This window comes from Anomalospiza imberbis, chromosome Z (genome assembly GCF_031753505.1).
Source record: "Anomalospiza imberbis isolate Cuckoo-Finch-1a 21T00152 chromosome Z, ASM3175350v1, whole genome shotgun sequence".
NCBI lineage: Eukaryota > Metazoa > Chordata > Aves > Passeriformes > Viduidae > Anomalospiza > Anomalospiza imberbis.
The window spans coordinates 8,381,230-8,408,497 of NC_089721.1; the positions used below are offsets into that span (position 1 = coordinate 8,381,230).

The following is a 27,268-nucleotide window of genomic DNA, read 5'->3' on the forward strand; positions in this document are numbered from 1 at the left end:
GAGGCTTACTACAGGCCGTACCTGCTTGGCATTGATGTGATAGACTGAGAGCTGCTGCAAGGCTGCAGACACAGCGTCACTGTCCCCAGCGAACAGCTCGGCCATCACCTCCCCAATATTACTGTAGGGGATGGGCACCCCCAGCAGCAGGGCCACAGTGGGAACCAGGTTCACTTGAGGAATGGTTTCAGGCTCCTGGAGAGACAGAGGAGGAATCAGGAATTCAGAGAGAACACAGCAATGCAGCTTTTCACTCATTTGAGAGGACAGTGGGGAAGACATCCCTGTTCAAAGGTGAATCCAGGCAGAGGCAGAGCTCTATGCTCCCCAAGGGTCCTCTGGTGAGAAGCGTGCCTGCTGGAAGCTGCAGGTTGATGGGGAAGGCACTGGCTAGCCAACAGTTCACCTGGCCCCACACAAGCACCCTGCACAGCTGCAGTGACCTGAACATGCATTCCAAACACTTCAGTCCTCTGTATCAGCCCTTTCACTGTACTCTTGAGACAAGGTGACAAACCTACCACTCCTCTCAATCAAGGTGAAAAGGCTGGAAAGCAGCACCATGGAAAGAGACCTGGAGGTCCTGGTTGATGGAAAGTTGAATGTGAGTCAGCAGTGCCCTGGCAGCCAGGAGGGCCAACCCTGTCCTCAGGGGCATCAGGGACAGCATCAACAGATGGGCAAAGGAGGGGATTGTCCCACTCTGCTCTGCACTGGGGCGACCTCACCTCGAGTGCTGGGGGCAGTTTTAGACACCAGAATATAAGAAAGATGTTAAGCTATTAGGAAGCACTCAAATGACAGCCAGGAGGCGGATGAAGGGTCTGGAGGGGAAGTCGTGCGAGGAGTGGCTGAAGTAATTTGGTCAGTTCGGCTGGGAGAAGAGGAGACTGAGGGGAGACCTCCAGGTGGTCTTCAACATCCTAATGAGGGGAAGAAAAGGGTCAGGCACTGATCTCTTCTCTGTGGTAACCAGTGACAGGACCTGAGGGAATGGTCTGAAGTTGTGTCAGCATAGATTTAGGATGGATAGTAGGAAAAGGTTCTTCACTCAGGGGATGGCTGCGCACTGCAACAGGCTCCCCAGAGAAGTGGTCACAGCACCAAGCCCAACAGAGTTCAGGATGTATTTGGACAATGTTCTTAGGAACATGGCATAACCCCTGGGGGTGTCCTGTGCACGGCCAGGAGTTAGACTTGATGATCCTGATGTGTCCCTTCCAACTCAGCTTATTCCATGATTCTATGACAGACTCCCCATCCCTCGCAGTCTGAAAAATCCCAGTCAAACTGTTACTCTCTGTAATCCCAGAGCTGGAGTTTTCAGGCACCAGCTCAGGCAGGGACAGCTAAGAGTCAGCTCCTCACCTCTGGAGGGCCGCTGCCAAACAGGGGTGTCCTGCTGTACACAAACAGTGCTGCATTGACTTCCTTCTCACTGTCACCACCATGGTCTCCAGTTTCTGTCATGCCGTGGTCCCCAGCCACCAGAAGAAGAGTGTCATTCCCCAGGTGATCCACCAAGGACCTGCCACCGAGATAAGGAAGGTCAACTCCTCCCTGGGCAAGGGCCCCACTAGCCTGGGTGGAAGAGGACATCTCCCCAGCAAGCCTGCCTGCACCACAGAGGTGAAGCTCTCAAAAGGATATGAGCAAAATTAAATGCTGATGCAGAACTGTAACAACCCAGGGTCCAGGTTAGGGTTTTAAATTGACGCTTTAAAGTCAAACTGAAAATTGAGAGCCCTAAGACAGAGTGGACCGATCTTGCTTGGGTCCCCAGCAAACAGTGCCGTCAGGGATCGTGACAAAATGCAATTCAGAAGAAAGATTCCTCACAAAAATGAAATTTTAGGCTGTTTCTATTTGGGTCATGTATCATGTTATGTGAGCCATCTCCCACTTCAAAGGAAAAAAGCAAGGATTAGTCCCTGAAAGATGCAGTAGGTATGGCACAGTACATGCTGTGCTGTCAGATACAACAGAGCAAGTTACCAGCTCCTTCTAGCAGCAAAACTTAAAGCAGTCCTAAGACTCAAGAGCTGCAGCATTTTGGGCTGAGACACATCTGCGTGACTGAAATCTCTGTATCCCATCCTGCCCTCTGTCTCAAAGGTGCAGCTCATGGTTCTGTGTGATAAATGCAGCAGTCATCCCCTAGCCAGGGTCCTCCACCCACTTCTCAAATGTTAGCCAGACCTCAGTGGGACAATGTCCATGTTAAAGATGGAAAGAGAAAGGCTCAATTATACTCCAGCTGCACTATCATCTCATGGTTTCACAGAGAAGCAAAACCTGAGGGCAGCCTTACTTATGAAACCAAACCTCTCAACGGTCATCTATGCAAGCAATACTGCCCATAGCTGGGATTCCAGCTGCTGCTGCCAAAAGCTGTTTTCCATGTTAACAGGCTCAGTAAGCATTCATTCCCTGTTGCGCTCTGCATCCGTCAATTCCCTGGGAAGGTCCCACCAGCCTGGCTGAAGGAAGAGGCCAGGTAGCAACCCCTCGGCGCCACACTGATCACCTGAGCATCTCATTCATCTGGGTGAGCTTCTTCGCCATCTCAGGATGGTCGGGTCCATGTTTGTGCCCACAGTGGTCCACGCCAAGGAAGTGAGCAATCAGCACGTCCCACTCACCGCTGTCCACTGCAGAGCAAAAGCAAACTTATCATGCACCAGCCTGGATCCTCCTGCCAAAATTTCCTGGTTGCCTCTGGATATTGCTGTTTCTTACCCTCCTGCCACTGTCACTGCCAGCTCTTGAGGAAATTGATGCAGGTTTTAAGTCAGACAACTCTTGGCCAGAGGTTCCTAGGTGCAATGGCACAGGGACCTCAAAGCCTGGAAAACATCCCCGGATCCCTGTTTTTTCTCCCTGTCCCTCAGGAGGGGAACAGTACAATGTCACCCAAGTCATCTTGAACTTACCTCAAACTGCCACAGACTGAGCTCAAACAAAGGTATGCTCACAAAAAGGAGAACACCGAACTCCCATCCTTCCCCGGAGATATTGTAGGTTGGACCTATTAGTGTGCCCCTCTGCATCCCAGGACATGGCCATGACACACCAACACAGTCCCTAGTTAGAAAGTTACCCTGGCCTCTCCCCTCTGCTTCAGGGCCTTGACACATGAAAACCAACATATTTGAAGTTAAATGATGACCTGTAGCTCTCACACAGCCTGTGCACCCCTGATTTGCTTATATTCAGATACAAAAAAAGGAAAGAGCATGCCCCTGGGTCCCAGGACCACAGGGAAGTGGAGATCACCTATTTCATGCTTTGTCTTCTTCCCATGACTAGGAAACACCAATGCTTCGCTGAGAGCACTGCTGTGTCTCAGCCTCCTAACTCGTGTTTTCCCCAGAGCATCGTGTCCCTGCGTAGGCAGCGATGTGTCAAAGTTAAGGTACTCCTCTGTCTCCATCCTGCCAGTGTGTTTTGTAAAACAGATGTAGAAGTCTAACCTCATCCCAAAAAGCTGAATTCTGTTCAGAGGAAAGGTATCTACAGAAATGGTCTGTGGGCTTCAAGAACTGGCTTATCTGTAAAAATCCATCTACAGCACTGTAATCCTTGGGCAGCAGTGTGTAATTGCCCAGTTCTCCTTTGTAACAGAAAAAATCCTCCAGCCCTACCTTGGATTTGCAGTAGGACTACCACATTAGGCCAAGGTTTATTTGCAGTAGGACTACCACAAGGCCCTGGTGAGAGAGCTACTTACCAGTTGGATAGAGATGCTGCAGGATCCCATCATCCACAGTGTGAAGATCCTTTACATTAAAAGAAGGGAAGAAATAGGAACGAAAGAACTTCTTTGGGAAGAGTCCTTCCCACGTGTCATCACCCATGAAGACCACTCTCCTTCCTGAGCCAGAGAGAAAGGAACCAGTGAGAGATGCAGCCCTCCTGAGTCATGCTGTTACCACAACAATCCAAAGAGCCTGAGCAGACCCAGGTCAGGATCTGGAGCAATGGCTCCTCTCCAACCCACACTCCAAACTAAAATTTTTACTAAAAAAAAGAGCATCTGTCTGTAAATTACTTTGAATATAGGGAGGGACCAGTCCATGAGTATCTGTAAGCCCCCCACACCAAAGCCACTGCATAACCTCAGGCCTTATTGCTGACCTGACACGTCACCCCTGCAGAAAGACTCCTGGGCCACCACAACACAGGTGGGTGCACGGGGTGCAGCATGAAGCAGGCAAAGCCTCACCTGAGGCCTGTGACCCCACTGCAAAATGCAAGGCAGCAGGTGATGGAGTAGAAGATGCGAGTCCTGAGCTCTGGCTTTTAAAAACAATGGTGATGGTGTTCCAGACATGGAAAAGAGAAGGCAAAAGCACTGATGCTTCCCTCTGCCCTTGTTGTCCTTGCCCTGCCTGCCATCAGCCAGCTGTGTTTCCACAGAGCCTCTTCAGCCTGGGAGCAAGGAACTTTTTCTCTGAGACTGCTACTCTGGCACAGGATCTACTGGTGATCACCATCTTCATTTTGCCTCAGATGATTCACTACATTTGCCCACCTTGCTCACTCAAAGTCATGTTGCCTTAGCCCATTGTGAGCCTTGGAAGGAAGTCTCTCTGGGTAACAAACTACTGTGGCCTGTCCTCTTCCCTCTACTCCATTATCCCACTGTAACAAGCCCTTTACAGCAGCACTAAGCACCCCCTAGCAGCATCAAACCACAATGAACATGGGATGAGGTTGCTGCCTCATGGCTGCAGGCAGCTGTCCAGGCAGGCTGGCTGCCTGAGGAACACCCCCACAGCACACCTGGCACCACCTGGCACACCTGGTTCCTCCCCTGTCACGTGCCTCACACAACACAACCTTGGCAATCCTACAGGCATTCCTGGGGGTGACCTTGGGACAAACACCACCAGTGCAGCCAATTTCACCTGCTTTCTCGTCATCCTTGAAGATAATGAAGTCATGGTCACTGCTACTTCTCACTCCCAACCCAAGCTGGAGATGTCCTGCCTGCAGCAGATGACAACCCTGCCTTAGGCAACTGTCATTAAGCAGGGAAAAAGAATCAGCTCACAGGGTGGATCTGTTGTAACGGGTGCCCTTCCCAGGGAGAAAGTAAGCAAGGTTTGGAGTACAGGCTAAACTGAGCAGAGGTTTGCATGCGCCCTGTTCCAGTAGGCTGCTGCCCTGCCCACACAGAGTCATACAATCGTGGAATGTTAAGAGGTTGGAAAGGACCTTAAAGATCATCCAGTTCCAAGCCCCATTCCATGGGCAGGGACACTTCCCACAAGATCAGGTTGTTCAAGGCTTTATTCAGCATGGGCTTGAACATTGCCAGGGATGAGGCATCCACAACCTTCCCGGGGATCCTGTTCCAGTGTCTCACCACCCTCATAGTAAAGAATTTCTTCTTAATGTCTAACTTAAACTTCTCTGTCAATTTGTACCCATTGCTCTCCATTCTATCACTACAGTTCCTGAAAAAGAATTAATTTCCAGCTTCTCTGTAGGCCCCCTTCAGGTACTGGAAGGCTGCTATGAGGTGGCTGTATAACCTTCTCTTCTCCAGGCTGAACAGCCCCAGTCACAGAATCATCAAGGTTGAAAGGGACCTTCAAAATCATCCATCCAATCATCCACCCACCACTATAAACCCTAAACCACACCATCCAACACAAGATCTGAAAGCCTCTTAAGCACTTTCAGGGATGGTGACTCCACCATCTCCCTGGGAAACCTATTCCTATACCCATGAAAAATTTTTTACATCTAGCCTGAAACTACCCTGCCTGAGCTAAAGGCCAGGAACTCACCATTCTGCACCAGCTGTGCCAGCAGGTTGTCCTCCTGGATGGCGTAGGAGGCAAAGTTGCTGCCCACGTCGATGAAGGTGGGCAGCGAGCCGGTGGTGAGGCCCTTGATGCGCTGCATGGTGGCCGTGGGGGGGTCGGCTCGGAAGCGGTAGAGCCGGGCATGGCGGGGCTGGGAGGTGGCCAGCTGGTGCAGGACACCCAGCTTGTTCTCGTAAGGCAGCGGGCTGGCCTTGGCGGGGTCGAAGCGGGCAAACTCAAACTGGAGGGCGTCGATGATGATGAGCACGGCCTTGGAAAAGCGTTGGGGAGCCCAGCAGGAGCCTGGCGGGAGGCTCTGCCTCTCCCAAAGTGGAGGCACGACTGGGTCTGAGCAGGAACTGCTGCTGGCGAGCTCGATCCGGGTGAGCAGGAAGCCGCTCATGAAGAGCCCGATACCAGCAAAAAAGAGAAAGCAAACCCAGGCCAGGAAAAGCACCACTGGCCACCGCTGCATCCTAGAGGGAAGAAGGACAGGCAGGCTCAGCCCCCAGCGGCTCTACCTGGGCAGACACAACTCCGTCCCTACCAACACCCATCCCCGGCCAACACCTCCCACGCCCACCCGTCCCGCAGTAACCCCCATCAGCCTGCCTCGACTTTACTTGGTCCCACTCCGTGCCAGGCAACTGCCCCACGCACTTCCTTGTATCCCCTCCTGAATGGGAGCCGAATCCTGCTCCCTCCCGACTGCCCAGCGCCTTCTCGGCACCCCCAGCGCTTCCCCGGTACCTCCATCCCCTTCACACACCCCCAGCCCCTCCCCTGCACCCCTGACCTCACACCCGCGCCGCCCTTGTGTCCCCAGCTTCCCCCAGCCCCTTTTTGATCCCCCGGACCCCGCTCCCGTCCCGTCCCACCTGCGGCTCCCGGCGCCCGTCGCTCCCGGAAGCGCCGCGTGTGGCGCCGACCGCGCTGGAGCGGCACCGCGGGTAGCGGCCTGGGGCGGCGGCGCCTCCTGGCGGCCAGGAGGTCCCAGCGCGCCTCCCGGCAGGCGACGCACACTCATAATGGCGAAAGTGTTTTTTAATTAATCAAATAATTAATTAATCGACAGAGGCACTCCCCACCCTGTGCTGGGCGCTGTGAGGAGCTCGCTGTAGAGAACGCACAGTCATACACTGTAGGGGCAGCTTCTGGGAGCTGACAGAGGACGGGATGATGAGAGCAGCTCATACTCCCAGAGAGGCGATGCACTGGGAGAGGTATCCTTCGTTAAGAGTGGGGTTCCCAAATTCACAGAATCATAAAATAGCTTGGGTTGGAAAGGTACCCTGAAGATCATCTAGTTACAACCCCCCTGTTGTGAGCAGGGACACCTTCAACTTAACCAGGTTGCTCAGAGATTTCATCCACAACTTCCCAGAACAACCTGTGCCAGTACCTCACCACGCTCATAGAAATAATTTTTTCCTAATATCTAGTTTTTCACTCTTGTATGTCACTGCATATCCATGGGAGATCCCAGCAGGATTGACGTTGAGGAGGGATGATCCCCCTTTGGCGCTAAATGCCGGGGTCAGGCATCCAAGCACGAGGGAACATGCTGCAGCAGCACTGTTACCATTTATTACATTATTTAAATCCAATACAAAATAGGGACTAAGGGAACAAGAGTGACTGCCTGCAGCAGAACAGGACTGCTGTCAGTCCTCAGGAGAGGGTATGAGATCCTTCCAGCCCTGTTAGCTGGAGCTGCCCTGTTCTGCCTTCAGCACCTCTGTGGCAGGAGAATGGGAGTTCTCATGGGCTGGGGGCATCTCATCTTGGGTCTTCACAGCTTGTGGCTTGGTCAGTGTGGTGTAGATCCCCAGGGCCTGGAGGGAATGAGACAGTCATAGGGAGGGAAGGAGAGGAGAGGGCCAGGCCCCAGCATGATGCCCTCTTCACCTCCCTGGAACAATCCTCACTTGGGTGAGAGCAAGAACAGCTTGCGTTGGAAGGGATCTTAAAGATCCTTTTTCACACCCCTCCACACCCCGCACTGGAGCAGGTTGTTCAGAGCCCCATTCCACCTGACCTTGAACACTTCCCAGGATGGGGCATCCACAGCTTCTCTGAGCAGCCTGTGCCAGGGCCTCACCCCCCTCACAGGGAAGAATTTCTTTCTAAAATCTAATCTCAACCTACTCATTCAGTTTAGAGCCATTCCTCCTCATCCCATCATTACATGCCCTTGTAAAGCATTTCTCCACCTTCCTTGGAAGCCCCTTTTAGGTGCTGGAAAGTGCTACGTCTCTCTGGAACCTTCTCTTCCCCAGGCTGAACAATCCAAATTCCCTCAGCCTTTCCTCACAGCAGAGGTGTTCCATCCCTCTGATCATCTCAGTGCTCTCCTCTGTGCTGGCTCCAGCAGGTCCCTGTCCCTCCCGGGCTGGGAGCCCAGGGCTGGATGCAGTGCTCCAGGTGGGTCTCAGCAGAGCAGAGCAGAGGGGCAGAATCCCCTCCCTGCCCTGCTGCCCACGGGGCTCTGGATGCAGCCCAGGTCACATGGGCTACACTGACCTGTGCGACCATGTTGGTGACATCGCCGGTGTTGGCCGGCAGCAGAACGGTGTTGGAGTCTTTGGCAATCTTGGAGAAAGCGTTCACATACTGCTCTGCCACAGACAGGGAGGCAGCAGCATTGCCGTGCTGGGGACAAAGGACAAGTCACGTGCCACCAACAGCTCATCCCTGCCTGTATCCCCAGCCCACCCCAGTCCAGCAAAGATCCTCACTCTCTGCTGCTCCCGAAGGTGCCAGGGAGTGTCCAGGAGAAAGCCAGTTGCCACCCTGCCTGCAGTTTTACCTCCCCCAGTGCCAGCACCAAAGCAGTGGCTGCTCCAGGTAGCCATCACTCACCTGCTGTGCCAGAGCAGCTGCTAGGAGTTGAATTGCCTCTGCCTTGGCCCTGGCCTTGACCAGCATGGCGTTGGCCTCTCCTGCAACGAACCACAGCAGGGTGCCCATCAGAATCACAACAAAGCACTTGCAAGGACTGAATCCCGACCATCTCAGGGAATGAATCAAGAAAATTTCAATGCATGCATGGTTGGCTCTTCCCCAACAGCAACACTATCACAAGCCTCCTGCTTACAGGAGGCTGGGGCATGGCAACAACATCAACTGGAGCTTAGCCTGAGGCCCCAGGAGGGAAGGATCAGAGTGGCTGAGGAAGCCTGGCTCACAGTGATGCAGTCTCTCCCCTGTAGCACCACCCCTCAGTCCAGAGGGCTACAGAACCCCACGTTTTAGCCCCAGGCACTACCAGCAGCTTTGTTGATTTGTTCGGCCTTCTCAGCTTCTGATGCTAAGATCTGGGCCTGCTTCTGTCCTTCAGCCACATTGATAGCTGACTCCCTCGTCCCCTCTGACTCCAGCACAGTTGCCCGCTTCCGTCGTTCTGCTTCCACCTGCAAACACAGGTCAGACACCAGCCTGCCATGGCTGTGCTGAGGAAATCCCATCTGTGGGGCAAGGACATGCTCCTCTGTTCTGCTGGGGGAAGCACGGCTAAGCAAAGCATGAAAATACAGCTACAGAACATTGTGTGGTCTTGGCAAGGGCTGGTTCTGCTCCTCATGTCACACAGCCCTTCCCAGCCCCATTCCCACCTAAGTGGACAGTTGCTTCCCCCTCCTCCTCTTCCAGCCCAAATATCTGGTGTCTAGCTTTTCCCAAGGTGTCCAGATTTTCTCAAATCTCAACTCTGAGATTTGCTTCCCCACAGAAGGGATTTTAAAGGGACTTGGCAGGGCTTGTATGCTGCAGGCAGGGGCCACCACTACAAAAAATATGACAGGAGTTACTTGTTCAGTAGCTGTATGTCTGCAGGCAAAGTGCCCTTCTGAAACAAGGGGTGGCCGCTGCCGGCTATGGACAGGTAACAGTAATGAACCATAGCCCGTATCAGCAATAGTGTGGCCAGCAGGACCAGGGAAGGGATTTATCCCCTTTGACTCAACACTGGGGAAGCCACGCTTTGAGTCCTGTGTCCAGTTCTGGGCACCTCAAGAGGGACATTGAGATGCTATAGTGTCCGGAAAGAGCAATGGAGCTGGGGAAGATTTGAAGCACAAGTCTGATGAGGAGCCCTTGAGAGAGCTGGGGTTGCTTAGTCTGGACAAGAGAAGACAAGGTCTTGAGAGGAGACCTTATCATTCTCTACAACTACCTGGAAGGAGGTTGCAGTCACACGGGGGTTGGCCTCTTCTCCCAGGTAGTCAGCAACAGGATGAGAGGACATAGTCTCAGGCAACACCAGGGGAGGTTTAGGTTGGACATTAGGAAGAATTTCTTCACAGAAAGGGTGATTAGACATTGGAATGGGCTACCAGACAGGTGTCAGTGACACTGTTCACTTTAAGCAAAGACTGGACATGGCACTTGGCGCCATGGTCTGGTAGACAAGGTAGTGTTTGGTCATAGGCTGGGCTTGATGAAGTGTTTTCCAACCTTATTGATTCTGTGATTCTGTAATGCAGTATGAAAGAGGAAGCTTCCCTCTTGTTCCAGACCTCTCTCCCAGAGAGCCTCACCTGCATCTGCATGGATTCCTTCACACGTGGGGGCACGTGGATGTCCTTGATCTCATAGCGCAGACACCGGATGCCCCAGCAGTCTGAAGCCTGGTTGATGGCATCCACAATGCTGGCATTGAGGGACTCCCGCTCCTGGGAGGCACAAAAGAAATGGCAGAGAGCAGAGAAGAAGGGCTTAGCACGAGAGAGGGAAACAGACATTTCCCTTACAGGCCAATGTCTGCCAGAAAAAAAACATCTCCACAGGTTTTGGGCAGGGTTAGGTGCTTCCTGCAGCTGTTGAAGGGGTCACCATCTCCTAGGGAGGGCAGTGCCCCACACTGAACCTGCTGGGATACAACATCTGGATACAAGAGAATGCCAGCAACTCCAGTTTCTTCCCAGCAAATGCAGTACAAGGATTACAGTACCCCATGACACAGGTCAGGAATATTCATCACTGGGGCTGAGCAAAGACTCACTGACTCGAGAAAGGCAGCTAGACCAGCTGGGTCTGGGTACATACCACCCATCATCCCCTCCAAATAACCCAGGGCAGGGCAAAAAATAGCTACTGTTAAAAAAACAACTGAAAGAAGACCCATCTCCAAGGATTCACCAATAGGTCAACTGAAACAGAAGCCATAAGCCCTCTAAGCAAAAGGGCATTTTGCTGTTAAGCACAGCAGCCTGGCCATGCAGGCTATCCTGGGATTTTGGGAGACACTGTCAGCTCTGTGATCCACCTCCCCAGCTCACCCGGAAGACTCTGTCGAGGGAAAGTTTGCCAAGTTCAGATCTCATGGTAGTCTGGGCCAGCTGGGTCACTGCGTACTCAGGATCTTCCACCCCATAGCTGGCCTGAAGAGCAGAAGCACAAAACAGAGTGGATAGGGATGCCAAGAGGGACCCTGAACAAGGCATGAGAGACAAACAGCACTAAAGCAAGAAATCTGCCAGACACACGTTATGGTTTGATACTGGCGCAATGCCAGCGCTTCTGTGAAAATGTACTTTCTTAAATAATTGCTGTGAGATGTGATTAGGAACAAAGTAGAGCAGGCCTAAGCTTAATAATAAAGAAAAAAACTTTATTAAACTACTACTACTATAAAAAACACAGACACTAAATCTAGGATGAAGACCCTCTAAAACACTCCTCCTCCTCTTACTTAATTTCTAAATAAAATCACAGTGAGACACCACTTAGGATTCTTGATTAAGTTGCTACTCTTCAGATAATCAAGACTCAGTCCCTTAAAGGAGAGAGAAGTCTCTCTTGCACCACAGACTCCCCTAGGAAACATAATTGCCACCCTTGTGTTTCTATGTTACACATGGCAACCACCCGGAGAAAATTTGCTAGTGTGACACTCTTTTTTCTGTCACAGCACTTTCACCACTGTGCATGGACAGACTGCTCATAGGGCTCTTTTAAGGATGCTTTGCTATGGACTAAAAGAAACAACAGTTCAGCATCTCATCCTGGGACTACAGTTCCCCTCATTTTCTCCCTCCCTTGAGGCCAAGGGTCTCAAGAACAGAGATCTTTTTCTTCTTGAAGACAGAGGGCATCACCACACCCTCTTCAGCTTTCCTCTGTTCTCTCCATTCCTCTGTTGGTAGTCACTGAAACAGGTCTCTTGGCCTACCACCGCATCTTTTTAAATGCAGTCTCTGTTGTAGGAGAACTTGGTTCAGTCTATGGCTAACAAGAAAAGTCCAGCTACAAGCTACTCTATCATCTCCTCCCACTCAAAAATTTCTTCTTCCAGCATTTCAGATCTCAGACAGTCTCTCTTGTACTTTAAATCAAGGAGGAGTAATATTTTACAAAGCCTTCATTCCTCAGGAAAGGGTTAAAAGCTCAGACTCCCTGGACTGCTGATATCTCTGCCTACAAGCCAATTCCCAAGGCCAAGGCTGGGCGCCTTCCCCCCCCCCGCCTTCTCCTCCACACCGGCAAAGTTACAGGTGCCATCCGGACTCTCTGTCTCTTCCCTCTGGGAGGGGGGGAATGACAAAGGCATCTCCATTTCTCTCCACCCTTCCGTCCGCAGGAGCTGGCTCGGTTCCAGTCCTTCAGCCCCCTCGGCTCACCTCAACCAGGCTGCATGGCTTCCCCTGCCCACCCAGCCCCATGGCTGGGCAGGGGAGGTCTGCACAGCACCCTGACCAGAACTAAAGAGACAGTTCTACTGGGAGTTCTTCCTTTTAACCCCCTGTGTTCTCAGAGTCTCAGAGGCATGTCCATACCTTTAGTAGTCACTCCAGGTGCCAATATTTAAACTTGACTACTGATTGGTTTGACCTAACTTCCTGAAAAAATTCACTTCCATGTCAAACCACGACAACACCCCTGCTGAAAACATGGAGTTTGGAGCATTGAGAGGAGTCAGTGTGCTCAGCCAACCTGCCAGGCAGGACACAGAGGCTGGAGCACACATTTTGGGGAGCAGGGAGTGGGCAGAGCCAGAAAAAACGTGCCCAAGGAGCAGGCATGGTACCTTGTAGGGGTCCATAACACGCAAGTAGAGCACACCATCGATCTGCAGGGTGACATTATCTGTCAGGAGAGAACAGCAGAACCTGTTTACTGAAGCAGCACAAACAAAACACAGAAACCCCCCCTTCCACAGCACAGCTGGGCAGGCTCATCCTTTTTCACCCTGACACAGCAGCATTGCGCAGAAGAGGATTGGCTGAAATAGATCTTCTTATCTAAAGGCTTTGTAAAAAGGATCTTACGTTCCCTGCACAACACTGTGATGCTTTAATGAACAACAGGTCTTGATTTTCCCAATAGAAGCATTTCACACTGTAACTCTTGTAAATAAAGATTTAAGGAGGAAAAGAAACAAAACAAACCACTTAAAACTGGAAATATAACAGAGCTGTCCATTAACATCACATCCATTAACCTGTTCTAAAATGGTTTTAACAGAAACAGAAATTTCTTTTGTGGTTCAATAAAGGAAAACACCTGAAAAGTTTATTTCTGGTCAGGTGCAGTCAACTCAGCAAGAAGGGGCAGTTGCAGCCCAGAGAGAGCAGATGGAACCTCCTGGCCTGCCCCCACTTACAGCAACAGTCTTCCAGTACCTAAAGAGAGCTGGAGAGGGACTTTTCACATGGACATGGAAGGATGGGACAAGGAGGAATGGCCTAAAGCTGATGGAAGAAAGGATTAGATTAGATGTTAGGAAGAAGTTCTTTACTGTAAGGGTGGTGATGCACTGAAGTAAGTTGCCCAGAGAAGCTGTGGATGCCCCATCCCTGGAAGTGTTCAAGGCCAGGCTGGACAGGGGTTTGAGCAGCCCAGGTGAGTGGAATGTGTCTCCTGTCCATGGTAGGGGACTGGAACAAGACCAACTTTAAGGTCCTTTCTAACCCAAATCATTCCGTGATCTTGTGATTTTATGGCCAAGCCTGGGTACCAAGGGACAGGGCTGAGTGCAGGAGCTTGGGACAATCCCACTCATCCTCACTTCGTCCCTTGCTCACCCCAGATGCAGCAGAAGGAAAGGGGCAGGACACAGAAGCTGTTCCTCACCCAGTGTGACAGCTGACTGCTCTGGGACGTTAATGACGATTTCTTTGAGACTCTGAACGTAACGAATCCGATCCAGGAGAGGGATGAGGAAGTTCAAACCCTGGGAAAAGGGTGGGATTAGATGGCTGATGCACTAGGTAGAGTAATGCAAACAAAGCCCACGCCACACACTGCAAACACGTTTTACGCACAAGGAATTTCAGTTACTCAGTGCTTTTAACACCCCACCAAGGAAAATTAATCCACAGGCAGCCAAAAGGATTTCAGCCTGGGAAACTAAGCCCACCACCCCTCTTGGATCCTCGTGCAAAGGACGCGCCTCGCTACAGCTTTAGGAACCTGCTGAATCCAGAAGGGGAGAAAAGCTGCTCCTTACAGGCTCGAGGATTCGGTGGAACTTGCCCATCCTCTCCACCACCCAGGCCTCCTGCTGCGGCACAAAGAGTACCCCGATGTTCATGGGCAGCCCGGAGTTCCAGCGGCACGGAGCTGGGGCCAGCCGTGCCGCACGCTTCAGCTGCTGGGAGTGCTGGGGGAAGGAGATGGAGCAGGGCTGAGACCAGCTGCTGGCACCTCAGAGCCAGCTCCACACCTGTTACCCCATCTGGGCTCATGACCAGGAGACCAGGGCAGGAAACAATGCCCCTAACAAGCCCATGCTGTAAGGATGCTCCCACAGGGGAGAAGCCTGGATTCCGGGGACAGTTTTCTCCACTGGTGCAGGGAAGCTCACTCCTATGCCAGAGCTTTCTGCACATCTCCACTCCTCTGACATCCACCCAGGAGCAGGGAATAAAGCCTCCCTGCCACCATAAGGACAATGAAGGTGTGTGCATGCAGGTCTCTTCTGCTCCACTCAGCCCCTATAACCTGTTCAGGCCCAGTCCCCCACCTCAGTGCCAGGCCACCCCTTTCCAACAACTTGTCCTTCCCCAGTTCTGGCTGCCCCCAGGGCTTCCCACAAAGAGCTGTATTGTGCAGGCATTCCCCCACTCTCCTCTCCAAAGACCCTCACTCACACAGCTTCTCTCAAGCTCCCGCCAGTCCTAACCCAGCTCACACCTCCACGGCCCCACACATCCATTTCTCCTACAACAACCCATCCGCACCTCACCACTCCCCATGTTCAGCCACCCCCCCACTGGCCCTCCTCATACCCATTCGCCCAGTTTCCTTTGCAATGCCCCCCTGTACCCCAATCCCTACCCAGTTCACCACCACCATCCCAGCACTTCCACAGATCCCCAACACCTCCCACCAAAGACCCCTCTCAGTCCCACTCATACCCTCACTTGTCCTCTGCACCCTCCTCCTCACACCTCCTTCTCTGGCCAGCTTCTTCCCATGCACGATGTCACTCAAACCCTCAGCACCACCACCCCACCGAACCCCTACCTCCTCAGTTACTGCCTCACTCATTTGTCCTCTGCACCACATCCCTCTCTCTCCTTACTCTGTCCCTGTCCATCCCCCTGCCCACACCCGAGCTCCTCCCAGCCCCAAACACTTCCCCCCCCCCCACTAACCACCCTCTTCAGTCTCTCTATACCTGTCTGTTCTCTACCTCACCGCCCTGCCCTTCACCTCTGTCCCTGCCCGGCTCTCCCCAGACGCCCCTCACTACCCCACTGTCCCTGCTCCATCCCCATTCCCGACTGTCCACTGCACACCGCACCGCACCCCTTCCCCCAGCCCTGCCCAGCTCTCCCCCACCGAGCCCCCACGCCGCCAGCCCTTCACCGGACCCCAAACACCGACACCGAGCTCCCGCCGACTCTCTCTCTGTCCCCCCGTACCCGTTTATCTTTTTCACCCCGCCGTGCCTCACAGCCCTATTCCTGCCTAGCTCCTCACCACCACCCCAGCACTCTCCCAGAGCCCAACACCACAGATCGCCGGTATCTCCTCAATCCGCCGGTACCCATTTGTCCACAGCCCCCCGTAACCCCGAACCCCCGCACAGCTCCCCCTCGCTTCTTTCTCGGACCCGCGAAACCACCGCCCACTAAACCTCACCTCCGACCCGCCATGCCCGTCCGTCCTGTGTGTCCCCAGACACCGCTTTACCCCAACCCTGCCCAGTTCCCCTCCAACACTTCCCAGACCCCCAACACTATTCCCCTCATCCCAGTGCACCCAATCCATATCTCTTCTCCCGGCCCCTTCAGCATCCGCTACCCGGACTTTCCCCACGTGGGCACCCCCCGAACGGGGAGTTCTCCCCGTTCCCTCCCCAGCCGCCCTCACTGCCCGCACCTGCAGCAGCCCGAGCCCGGGCCGGGCCCGGATCCCCGCCCGGGACAGCATCGCCCCCTCCGCCCGCCCCGCTCGGCGCCGCCGCTCCCGCACTCCCGGAAGGCCCCTGCGCCGCGCCGCTTCCGGGTGTGCCGCCCGGCTCGGTCCCTCCGGCTTCTCCGAGCGCGGCCGCCGGTTCCGCCCGCCCGCGATTCTGCACCGTCCCCATCGTAGCGCGGCAGCCCCGGACTCGTTCTGGAGCTCCAAACGGCCGTTTATTAAATTAGAAACGCACACGAAAAGTACCGGCACGACCTTCGCAAGCCCGTAGGGCCACGGCGAGAGGGGCAGCCCCGGTGACCTGGGGGCGAGGGGGACTCCGGTGTCATGGCGGCCCCCGAGACGCGCTGGCCAGGGCAGTGGGGGAGCGGCCCCCGGTGTGTGGGGGGTTCAGCTCCTCAGTTTGCGCGATTCAGGGCCCCGGTTTAGGGGGAGCAACCCCCGGTGTGAGGGGAGTTCAAAACCTCCGTCTGGAGGGTTCAGGCCCCCACTGTGAGTACATGGGCAGGTTCAGGCTTCCCAACCCCAGGGCGGCAGGGCCGGAGCCCCTCGGCCGCCCCCGGGCAAGGCAGAGCAGGAGCTCGCCCCCACAGCCCCCAGTCCTGGCCCATCCCCACACGGAGCCCCCTGCGCCGGGGTCTCAGCCTCAGCGGTGGGAGATGATGGGGTTGGGCCTGACCCCGTCTTGTTCTCTCCGACGGAGGGGCTGAGGATCCATCCCCGCAGCCTGGGCTGGCCGGGAAGCCTTGCCGAGACCCTCAGAGGGCAGAGAGGTGATACAGACAGGGAATGTGCAAGCTTGTTTAACCCTTGGCCCTGTCCCTCTGACTGCCCCTGTCTGGATTCTCCCAGTCCTGCTCCTGAGGAACCAGCCCAGCTCCCAGAGTCTGATTTCCTCTGTTGCTTCCCCGTTTCCCCGTTTTTCTAAGCTGGGGCTCCTGACCATGCTCCTGCCCCTGATCACCCTGCCGGCTGTCCCTGCCCAAAGCTGCCTTCTGCATGGGATTCACCCTACATCCACAGACAGTGCAAAGTTCCTTTTTTTTTTTTTTGGCAATCTTCTCAGATTCACAGCTCACGTGCTCTGGAGGCTCTTGCCCAGAGGGCTATCCCCATATTCCCGCTAAGAGCTCCAGGTCCCCATCCACGTGGCAGCTGTGTCTCTTACCTTCAGGAACCTGCCAGTGGCCACCTCCTTGACAGCCATAGGTCTATTGGGCTCTGGCTTGCCCTAAAAGACTCAGAAGATAAGCGCAGGCCTCCCCAAGCTGCTTGGAGTTGGGCTGGCCCTGCAAAGCTGGTGCCAGGGAGGCTCAGCCTGTCACTGGGCTTTTAATACATCCCTGACCTGGGAGCTGCACCTTGTGTGAGCACTGGGTCCCTCTCCCTTCCATGGGCTGAGGCATCCCTGTCCCTAGTCATCCTCACAGTCCCCACAGCCTTGCCTGAATACAGGCAGGCTGGTGCAGGTAGGGCTGAGGGGAAGAACAAGCACAGCACCTCTGATCCTCTGCACGAGCCTCCTCTGCGCTCCCAGCAACAATAAATACTAATAAATACAAACTCTTCCACACTTCCTGCTCCCAGACCCGAGACCAGTGTGGATGGTCTCACTCACAGCTCCAGTCCAACTCTTCACTCCACACCCACCCACCTCAGCCACAGCCAAGTCTCCAAGCTGGGAGCAGTGCCAGCAGAAGGCTTGGGCATGTCCCTGGAGTGCCAGGGCTGCTCCTCAGCCCCTGCCTCTCTTGGTGAAGCCCCCTGGGTGATCCCAGGCCTGCTGCAGAGCGTGGAGTCCGTGCTGGTCAGGAGGGTGGGTGATATCTCAAAGCAGTGCTTGCTGGCCCTTTACTCATCTCTCCCCAAAGTGCTGGGCTGGAGGCTCCCCAGTGGCCCTGGGGGCAGGAGTGAAGAAAGTCAGGCCCAGGGTGAGTAGCAGGGGTTCCGTGGCATCTCTGTGAAGGATTTCAGTTCGTAGGGGATCCCCGAATCCACCTCGATCGACTTGCGGGAGAAAAGCAGCCGAATGTCGTCATGAAGGTAGATCTTCCCTGACTTGGAGCTGTGAAACCTGCATGGAGACGAGCAGGGCAGAGGGACCTCAGGCTCCCCAGGCAAGGGCAGGGCATCCTCAGTGAGGGTGCAACCCCCTTGACTACTTTGGCTCCTGATCAAGGTATTTATTGTCCCTCTGGTTGCCTTCAGAGGGACAGAGACAGCTGCCCTCGGGCAGGGTGGCAGTTCCAACCTTCCCAAAGGAGCAGCCGGTCCCTGCTCCTCCCCAGTCCCTCCTGTCTTGTAGGCTTGGGACATGTCAGAGAGGAGCCCAGGGGTGAGTTGGGACAGGTGCCCATCCCCCTGGCATACTTTACCTTAGATGCATCAGGTAGCAGAGAACCCTGCGGGGTGGGCTGGTGCCCAGTGGGTCACTGGGGGCCACTGTGGACCCCTCCTCCTCCCCCACGGGCACCAGGAAGATGCGATGGCGTAGGAAGGTCATGTGGTTGGCCGGCATGTCCTGGAAGTCGTATGTCACCAAGAACATCTTCACCACAGTCTTGTTGGGGTTAAATAAGGTCTGGGGGCAGAGGGGTAGGGGGTGAGACTGAGAAGGATGCAGGGCAGAGATGGGACATCTGGGAGCAGGAGCTGCTGGACCAAAGATCCAGAAAGCACCACACAAATCCTAGAGGGCTTAGCCTGAGTGTCACAGGTCAGTCCTTTCCACCCACCTTCACACCTGTGCTCCTCTTCCATCACATCCCATTCCCACTGCGCATACGCACTTTCCTGCCAAAACCCTCACCCACCTCTTCCTTCCCTGATTCTCCCATCAGCCTGTCTCCCTGACAGCACCCTAGGTACCCTGTGCTCCCCTCTGCTATGCTGTTTTGGTGGCCACATAACCTCTGAGCAAGAGACACCCATTCCAGCTGCTGTCCTGCCTAACAATGTCATGGAGCACACGCCCCCCCCCCCCATCCCCCAAGAAGGACAACCAGAACCCAACCAGCCCCATCCCCATAGTGCTACTGCAGGCCAGGGAATCACTCACCACTTGGATGGTTCCAGCTTTGGGGACACTGTAACCCTTCTTTCCCAAGGCCTCCAAGTCAATCACTCCCTGGGGCAAAATAAACAGCATGTGAGAGAGGGAGAAAGCCGAGGAAAAGCCCAGCTGGGAACCAGCATGAGCCTGAGACTCCCTTGCGGCGAACACTTGGCACAAGTCAACAAGAAGACCCCCAGTTCAGCCCCTCTCCAAACAAGGAGCAGAAACAGAGAGGTGTTGACAAGAGAGGTGATGACAATGACAACCATGAAGCAGCAGGGCCTGTGTATGTTCCCTCATGTATGTTTCCCTTTTTGCTTTTTTGGGTTGAGGACCGCTCCAGGCACAGGCAGTCGTCTCCGCAAGCAGGTGGTTGCTTGAGCCACCCTTTACAGTGAGGGGTGCCCCAGGGTGTCAGGGTACAGCCCCCCCAGCTCCCCCACATCCATGTACCAGGAAAGGCGAGGGCGCGCTGTGTTCAGAGATGTCGAAGTAGGTGACGTCGACAGGCAGGGTGACATGTTGGGGACAGTAAGAGCCACTGGCACCGATCTCTGCCGTGAAACCCTCGATCCTCCCCGATGGTGCAAAGCGCCCCTTCAGGATGGACTCCTGAGAGGGAGGGAAGCATTAGGGAATCTCAAACATCAGCCCTACCCCCTGCCTCAATGCTCCAGGTGAAGTCATCCCCATTCTTACTGCACCCAGCTGGCTGCTTGCCCTCATGTGCCCAGAGACCTCACTCTGAGACAGACCCGCCCTGAACTGCTGTGATAACACCAACCATCTAACAGGGAAAAGCAGTGAGAGTGCCTCGGCTCAGCCTCACAGCACCTATCTCAGCAGGTTCTACCCAAAGATCTGCTGGCTGAGCCATGCTGCTGGTGGTCTGTGTGGTGGTGACTGCACGCCAGGCCTTTTGGAGACAATCAGCCCAGCCCCGCACCAGGGCTCCCATCAGGTTCAGCCTCTCACACTCATTGCTAGCCCTGCGTGGAGCCCCTGGGACCCACCACCCCCCGGCAGACAGGCACCATTACCTCAAAATTGCCCAGCAGAGCATGGCTGACAGTGGTGGTGGCCCAGGGCACTGTGGGGGACCTAGTGCCCCTCCGGAGGCTGGTCCGGAGATGTCGCCTTGGAGTGAGGAGAGAAGACTGGTGTAGGACTGAAGAGCACACAGCCCTGGGTTGTTCATATTGCTGGGAATGTGGATCCCTCTCCAGGTCCCCTGTACCTTTGCTAGGGGTTGAACCCACTTTCCTATATCCCAGGAGAAGAAGAAACACCACCCCCCACCCCAATCTGTGGTCTTATGGAGGGGAGATACCTGGGCCAGGGCAGGGAAGAGGACTCAACCCAATGTGAACCTCCCATGGGGCTGCAGGGCACTGAGGTGGGCAGGCACCCTGAGCCCCCACGTCCATCCCACAGGGCTGCCAGGACACTCACGATTTGAGACGCAGCCCACTCTTCAGCCTCCTCCCAACTGCAGTGCAATCTGAAGAGCTCTGGAGGGGACATGAAATGGAGAACCATGTTAGGGCAGCAACCAGGGCCCATGCACCCCTGGGAGGTGCCATTGTGCATTGCCCTGCCCCATATTCCCATGAGGGTCCCAGCAGGTGGAACAGGCTCCTGCCCTTGGGCAGCCATCAGCAGCCTCTGAGTGGCCAGCAGGGCAGCACAAGGACTGGAGTGTCTCGTGGGGACGTGGGGCTGCCCAAACCCTGAAGTGGCTCAGCTGGGAATGAGGGTATTGGTACCTAAGGGTACAACACACTGTTCCCTCTTTAAAAAGCAGGTCTCAGGAGCAGTCCCAGTGACAAGACACATGTAGACAGAGCCATGCATTGACACCTCCTTGCACCTCCCAGGGACTAGTGACACCTACAAGGACACTCCGCGACCAGCCTCGGAAAAGTTCTGTCCCCTGGTGATTCATGCAAAGTCCTCAGCAGTGCCACCAGGCAGAGGGGTGCGTTGCCCACCCCTACCCACAGCTAGGATCCTACATCTGTGGGGTGGGGGGGTTAAAGCCACAGTCACACTGCAGCCTCCTTTTAAAGATGTCCCTTTTTCAGGGGCTTTCCCTTCTGGAAGCCACACAAAGGGTAGCACAACACAAAGGGATGATGGAGCTGGCTGGCATGACTGGGCGGGAAAACCCAGGGAAGCTGCTGGAGGGCTTCACTCTGCAAGGACAGTGCTGGGGGCAGCTGGGCTGGGGGACAGTCATGAAAAAGGCAGGCAGCAACAGAGCTGTGTGCCATGGATGGTGTGTCCCAGCTCCAAGCAGCAAGAAGCCAAGGTAGCTCTGACATCAGTTCCTGTGAGTCCCCACACCATGGGATGCCCCAGAATAAAATAAGAAGGTGCCAGGTCTGGCCTGAGCCTGCTGCAGCCTCAGTTGGCAGGCAGGGGGCTGATAAGAAGGACAGCATAACAAAGGAGGAATCAGAGGCAGCTCCTGAGCTGCTGGGGAGGGTTGCAAACCTCACAGGTCTGCTCTATTGATGGGAGCTTGTGGCACCTTGAGGATATGCCACAGGCATAGGGCTCCATGCCACACAGCACTGGGCTCCTTGGTCAAAGCATGTATAGTCCCACTGCCTGCCACCAGACACTTGCTTTAATGGGCATCATGGCCAGTTGAAGACATCCCACACATCTGCCTTCCTCCTCATCAGGCAGGCAGAGGCCAGCCCTCTTCCCAAGCTTACTGGTATATCATAGCTTAACATGAAGCAATCAGACACCAGAAGTGGCTTCATGACATGTCCAGCTCTCACTGCCATGGGGAGGTTGTCTCCTGTCCAATCAAGGCTCTCCAGGAGAAAAAGCTGGTTGCATGCAGAGGATCCAGTGACTACAGGATGTCAAGATCTGGTTAAAACAGACCATGTGTGTAAGGGCTGACTGTCAGCTGCTGCCTTGCTCACACCAGTATTGCAGCTCAGGGACAGGACAGGGCATGGTGCCACACTGGACCACAGTGCCCACAAGCACAGTCCTGAGCTCTGGGCATCCCCAGGCCATTCCCTCTTTCCCCCCATGAGCAATGCTCACCTTGGCTGCAGGAAGCAGGTGATTCCAGAATGGAGCTCCCTTGGCATCAGTGCTGCGGCAGGCTGTGGGCACAGGATGGCATGGCAGGACCCTCTTCTTCCTTGCTGCTGGGGACAGGCTCTCATCCTCAGAGCAGGAGTCGGTCATAACCTCGCCAGCGGGCAGCAACTTCCTTTTGGCTGGGCACGTGCTACTGAGCTGGCTGCTCCCACAGGGTGTCATCTCCTGGGAGCTCAGGTTGCTGGGCTCGGGGCTGAGCGCTGTCAGCAGAACTAGGGACTCCCTGCACCCATTGGCCACCGCTGGCCCTTCCGCTTCTCCGCTAGCCCTGCTGGTGTGAGCTGGGATGCTCCCTGGCTTCTCTCTCTTCCCACCAGGGTCCAACTGGGTTGTTTGTGCAATACTGTGCAATTCAAGGTGAAGTACATTGCGGCCACTTGCCGGCTCCCCGTTCTCTCCATAGTCTATGGACTGATCCCCTAATGAGACAGGGCAACTGTCTCTCATGTGCAAAGTACTGCAAGCAATGTGCTGGGGCCAGGAGGAGGAGGAGGAGGAAGAGGAGGACGAGGAGGAAGAGAAGGAGACTTCCTGTGACTTGTCCTCTCTGCTGGCCTTGGGGCTGTGGCTAGGGCTGCCCTCACAGCGGTGCTCCACCACCCGCAGCCCACTGTGGGAGAAGTGCTGGGCAGAGCCGCAAAGGGAGAGCTCCTCCACCAGCAGACCATCCTCAAAGGTATCGTCATCATCCAGGGAAGGCTGCCCTGGGCCCCCATCCACCCCCCTGTCACCCCAGTGAGTTCGTTTGGGATCTCGCCCCCCCTCCAGAGTTCGCTGCTCAGGGTATCCCCTCTTGACAGCTGGCCGGGTGCCTGCCCGCTGCTCCGTGCTCTCAGAGGAGCTGGAGAGATGGGAGAAGATGGACACTTGGTAAACCTTCTGGCGCTTGATCTCTGTCTCATTGTAGCCCATGAGGATGCTGCGGTGGGTGCAGCACTGCGAGGAAGGCTCCAAGGGTGTCTCCCCACTGGGCCGGGACAGGCTGGGGTCTGTGCTGCGCTCCAGGGGCAGAGACGTCTCTGTGTGGATGTGCCGCATGGAGCCTCACTTGCTGGGACTCCAAGCGGAGCCCATGCAGCAGCAGGAGGGTGACTGTAAAGTGCCACAGGTCAGGGTGAAAGGGCAGGGGGTGGAAGCTGGGCCCCCTTGTCACTCAGAATCTCTGTGTGAGCCCTCTACTATGAGGTGCTCTGCAGCACAGCATCTGGAAAAAAAGAGAGAAGGATGAGGATCAGCCTTGGATCTCCATCCTCATCTGGGCTTCTGGCTGCAAGGGACCCACTGGCACATGGCTCCTCACACAGCCCACTTGAATCTACCTATCCAGGGACAGGAAGAGGAACGAGGCTGATGTGCCTTTCTGGGAAGCCCTGAGGCATCACCCAACGGCAGGTTCAGCACGAACTTCCTGGCTCGGGCAAGGAGAGAAGTCTCCAGACAGGCAGGAGACACCTGTGGACGAGTCTGGACAGGTGGGGAGGAAGAGGCCTGCCCTCTGCTAGGACACGCTTGTGCTGTTGTGGAGCACAGGAGTCAGGCAGGTCAGACCAGTCCCAGGGGCTCAGGCCTGTAATCACCCCTTTGGGCAACAGCAGCAACATCTCCCAGTGCGGGCTCTCCTGCCCTGGCCACGTGCACTGAATGAGGCAGGGCTGGTGCCAGCCCCATGGCCTAACATCCCTGTTACCTGTACCAACTTGGATCAGGCATCTCCAGCACCTCAATCAGCAGCTGGGAGGTACCAAGGCCACCATCCACCCACTCCTGCCAGCTCCAAGGCCTGCCCTTCTCTGTGCAGCATGATACCTCACTTTTGATTTTCAGTCCAGTTTGAGAGCTGTGAGAATCCTGTCCACATGTTGGTTTGTTTCAGGTATGAAAAATTCTGAAATGGCTGCAAGAGCTGAGGAGATGCAGGAAAAGTCACCAGCAGACTGAGGACAAACTGCCTGTGCCTGGCAGCTCTGCCTTTTGCCTGTCTTTGCAGCTGTACCTGATCTTGTGGAGCAAGGGCTTAGGGGCAAGGGAGCAATAGTGAAATTTGTTCTCCAAGTGGATCAAGGCTAGGTGGAGAGTGAGCCTGCATATACTATTTTGACCCTGCTGGGATGTGGATGTGAAAATGGCAAGCCAAGGTGCTTGAGACCAGGGAGTCTGTGTAAAAGGAGTGATAAAAGGTATAACCATGCACCAGGATATGTTGGGGACTGACTGGCTGGAAAGCATCACAATAGAAAAGGCCTTGGGGGTCCTGGTGGGTGCCATGTTGACCATGAGCCAGCAATGTGCCCTTGCAGCAAAGAAAAACAATAGTGCACCAGGAACAGGATTAACAGCAGGTTGAGCAAACTGATCCTCCCTCTCTGCTCAGTGCTGGTGAGGCCACATCTGAGAGAATGCAAAACAGGGACACGAAAAAAATTAAGGGAATGTAGCTTCTGTCCTGTGAGAGCTGGGACTGCTCAGCCTGGAGAACAGAAGGCTCAGTGAGATCTCATCTAGATATCTAGATAAGAGGTTCCCTCTGAATATCAGAAAATGCCATTTTGTTTTAACGTGACCAAGCACTATAACCAGTTACCTAGAGAGGTTGCAGAATCTTCATCCTTGGAGATATCCAGAAGTCATCAGGACAAAGTCCTGGGCAATGGCTCTAGGTGGGACTGGTCCAGGTAACCTCCAGATGTCCCTGCCAACCTCAACCCCTCTGTGTAGCCCACAACACTGCAGCCCTTCCTGGCTTCCCCCACACGTACTTACACCTGCTTGACTGTGGATTAACCTCCCTGCCCCGCAGCAGGCGGTCGTTGGCACAACTAGCTGAAGACGCCTGCCAGTCAGGCACCCCCCAGAAGCGGCGTGGCTGCCGTGGAATGGCTCCCACCATCACGGTGTGCCTCCGAACACCTGCAATGTCCTCTCCAGCTCTTCAGTGTCCACAGTGGCTCTGAGGGGAAGGAAAGGGGGAGATGCAAGGGTGGGGTGATTCAGATGCTTCCTGGGAGAAGGGCAGGAGGTTGCTTCCTGTCTGCAGGGCCATGCAGGCAAGGAAAGCAGCATTTAGGCTCAGCCTTTCCGAGCTTCCCAAATCAAAGGCCACATACATCTCAGCCACCTCAGGCAGTGCTAACACCTTGATTTCCATTTAAACCACAAATATTTTAAGCTAAGCTGTGAACTCTCATACCTGACTTCATTTTACATCCCTTTTGCATGCCTTCCTGTATGAAACCCTGTGCATAGGAACAGATTCCTCTTTCTTTCTGGAGACCACTCCATGCCTTGCTTTCCAAGACACTGCAGCAACCTCTGGGCCTCCAGTTAGTTCCTGGTCTCATGTTCACCTCCTCCCCCTTCCACCCACAGCAAAGGACACTTTTTGGCCCTACAAATAAGGAGAAGAGCATGGAATTGTTTTCTTCCAATATGAGATGCCTGTCAGGGAAGGCAGAAATGAGGAGCCTGACAGCCCTGAGCCATAATGGTCCCCCACCAGTTTTCCCCAGCACAAAGAGCAATCCTTTCATGTGCACAGCACTCACCTGTTCAGATGTGCCCTTGATGCGCAATAGAGATTTGCAGATGCAACACAGCTCCCCTGTGGTCATAATCCACAGGCACTGCAGCTTTGATGCCTGGAAGAGGGTGTGGAGAAGAGTCAGCTGAAGCAGCAGCTCATGGTGCAACACCTTCAGAGTGTGCAGGAGCCCTTGGGCACCTCCACCCTCAGCACCTCTGTGGCAGAGGCAGCTCATGGGCTTCACTAGCCCAGGCACCTCCAGCTAAAGGAGGAAATCGTGCCTATCCATAGGGATCATGCCCTCCCCACCGCCCTCCCCATGCATCCCTCAAATGGGGACTCACTGCAGCACCCATCCAGCAGGAAGTCGCTGTCTGGGCACCCTAAGCCAGCCGTGAGTACTGCTCTGAAGGCTGGAAACAGCAGGGCCAGGCAGATGAACAAAAACTCCAAATGGATGTTCAGAGGCGGCAAAACTCAAGTGCAATCCCCTTCTGGCACCCTGGTCTGGCAAATTCTGCATTCCTGCAACTTGCACATGGGAAGCCAGTATCAGCTGTGCTTGCTGCCTGACCTCACCTGCCCCAGAAAACAGGCTGTTCTTTCACTATATTTCCAATAAGATTTGTAATTTCAGGCTGTCATGACCAGTCTCTGAGAGCTGGACAGCTCAAAAGCCACCACCACTGCTGGACAAGGGCACTGCCAGCAACCAGCCAGAACAGGACCTGTTGAGATTCAATACAATTGCACCCAAGAAGCACTTGCAGCAGGGCAAATCAGTGCTGCAGCATGACAAACCATGGGTCTAAAACCTCAACAAAAGATTTTTGTAAAGACCAGATCCTCCTGGCACCCCATGAGGCCTGCACCAAAGCAGGTAGGAAAGCAAGTGAATGCCCTCAGTTGTGGGCAAATGCTGAAGTGGTAACATGCTGTGCTCTGCCTGCCTGGAAGGTTGCTGTGTCCCTCCTTCATCCCTGAGGGAGACTTGTACCATGACTTGTGTGGCACTATCAACCAATGAGAAGCAAAATCAGCAACAAGGAGAAAGAATCAGCCTGGTGCGGTGGAAGAAAGAGTGTGTCCACACCAGAACAAACACACAATTTCACCTGCATCGTTTCATTCTCTTCCCTGTGTCCCACTGAAGTCACAGCCATTTTCTCCCTGGCAACAGCTGCCTTTCAGGAGAACGGATGTATAAGGACAGGCTGACCTCCTAGCACCACAAATCCCTCCCAGCTGAGATCTCAACACCAGTCATCAGGTGCTGCCAACACCAGCCACGAGAACAAGGGCTGCACCACCTTTTGCCAAGCCCAGATACTGTTGTTTGAAGCATCATGCTGGAAAATGCTAGCCCCACGCCAGGGACAG

At 54.6% G+C, this 27,268-nt stretch overlaps 3 protein-coding genes across 10 annotated transcripts in view; all 3 read right to left on the minus strand.

Moving 5' to 3' along the window:
- Positions 1-7,014, minus strand: part of PIGO (phosphatidylinositol glycan anchor biosynthesis class O) — a 265,926-nt gene extending 258,912 nt beyond the window's left edge. For 2 of the 5 annotated variants that reach the window (XM_068176614.1, XM_068176613.1), the window contains exons 1-6: positions 6,695-7,013; positions 5,799-6,292; positions 3,731-3,874; positions 2,528-2,651; positions 1,369-1,528; positions 22-195 (exon numbers count right to left, since the gene is read on the minus strand). In XM_068176614.1, the coding sequence (XP_068032715.1) occupies positions 22-195; positions 1,369-1,528; positions 2,528-2,651; positions 3,731-3,874; positions 5,799-6,292; positions 6,695-6,843 (1,245 nt within the window). In that variant the 5' untranslated portion in view covers positions 6,844-7,013. Of the gene's footprint in view, positions 1-21; positions 196-1,368; positions 1,529-2,527; positions 2,652-3,730; positions 3,875-5,798; positions 6,293-6,694 lie in introns of all 5 variants that reach the window. The other 3 variants (XM_068176611.1, XM_068176612.1, XM_068176610.1) reach the window with 3 other exon arrangements.
- A 367-nt stretch (positions 7,015-7,381) lies between these two features.
- Positions 7,382-16,289, minus strand: STOML2 (stomatin like 2). Its single transcript, XM_068176621.1, has 10 exons — positions 16,146-16,289; positions 14,266-14,418; positions 13,890-13,989; positions 12,844-12,902; positions 11,096-11,197; positions 10,355-10,489; positions 9,085-9,229; positions 8,679-8,758; positions 8,340-8,468; positions 7,382-7,651 (listed from the first exon to the last, which is right to left on the minus strand). The coding sequence occupies exons 1-10, from the start codon at positions 16,194-16,196 to the stop codon at positions 7,520-7,522; spliced, it is 1,086 nt and encodes a 361-aa protein (XP_068032722.1). The 5' UTR covers positions 16,197-16,289; the 3' UTR covers positions 7,382-7,519.
- A 1,721-nt stretch (positions 16,290-18,010) lies between these two features.
- ATOSB (atos homolog B) overlaps positions 18,011-27,268 on the minus strand; it is a 36,617-nt gene continuing 27,359 nt past the window's right edge. For 2 of the 4 annotated variants that reach the window (XM_068176619.1, XM_068176615.1), the window contains 9 exons: positions 25,911-26,003; positions 25,129-25,315; positions 22,309-23,572; positions 20,692-20,750; positions 20,280-20,376; positions 19,693-19,851; positions 19,243-19,311; positions 18,560-18,765; positions 18,011-18,258 (listed from right to left, as the gene is read on the minus strand). In XM_068176619.1, coding sequence (XP_068032720.1) covers positions 18,105-18,258; positions 18,560-18,765; positions 19,243-19,311; positions 19,693-19,851; positions 20,280-20,376; positions 20,692-20,750; positions 22,309-23,406 — 1,842 coding nt within the window. In that variant the 5' untranslated portion in view covers positions 23,407-23,572; positions 25,129-25,315; positions 25,911-26,003 and the 3' untranslated portion in view covers positions 18,011-18,104. Of the gene's footprint in view, positions 18,259-18,559; positions 18,766-19,242; positions 19,312-19,692; positions 19,852-20,279; positions 20,377-20,691; positions 20,751-22,308; positions 23,573-25,128; positions 25,337-25,555; positions 25,754-25,910; positions 26,004-27,268 lie in introns of those variants that run through there. The other 2 variants (XM_068176616.1, XM_068176618.1) reach the window with 2 other exon arrangements.

Excerpts from the sequence above, each read along its gene's own strand:
- STOML2 (XM_068176621.1), bottom strand. The coding sequence starts at position 16,196 with ATGCTGTCCCGGGCGGGGATCCGGGCCCGGCCCGGGCTCGGGCTGCTG. Across the intron at positions 13,990-14,265 it reads TCCACCGAATCCTCGAGCCT|GGTTTGAACTTCCTCATCCC; the intron begins GTAAGGAGCAGC and ends CCCTTTTCCCAG. Across the intron at positions 9,230-10,354 it reads AGGAATCCATGCAGATGCAG|GTGGAAGCAGAACGACGGAA; the intron begins GTGAGGCTCTCT and ends CTGTGTTTGCAG.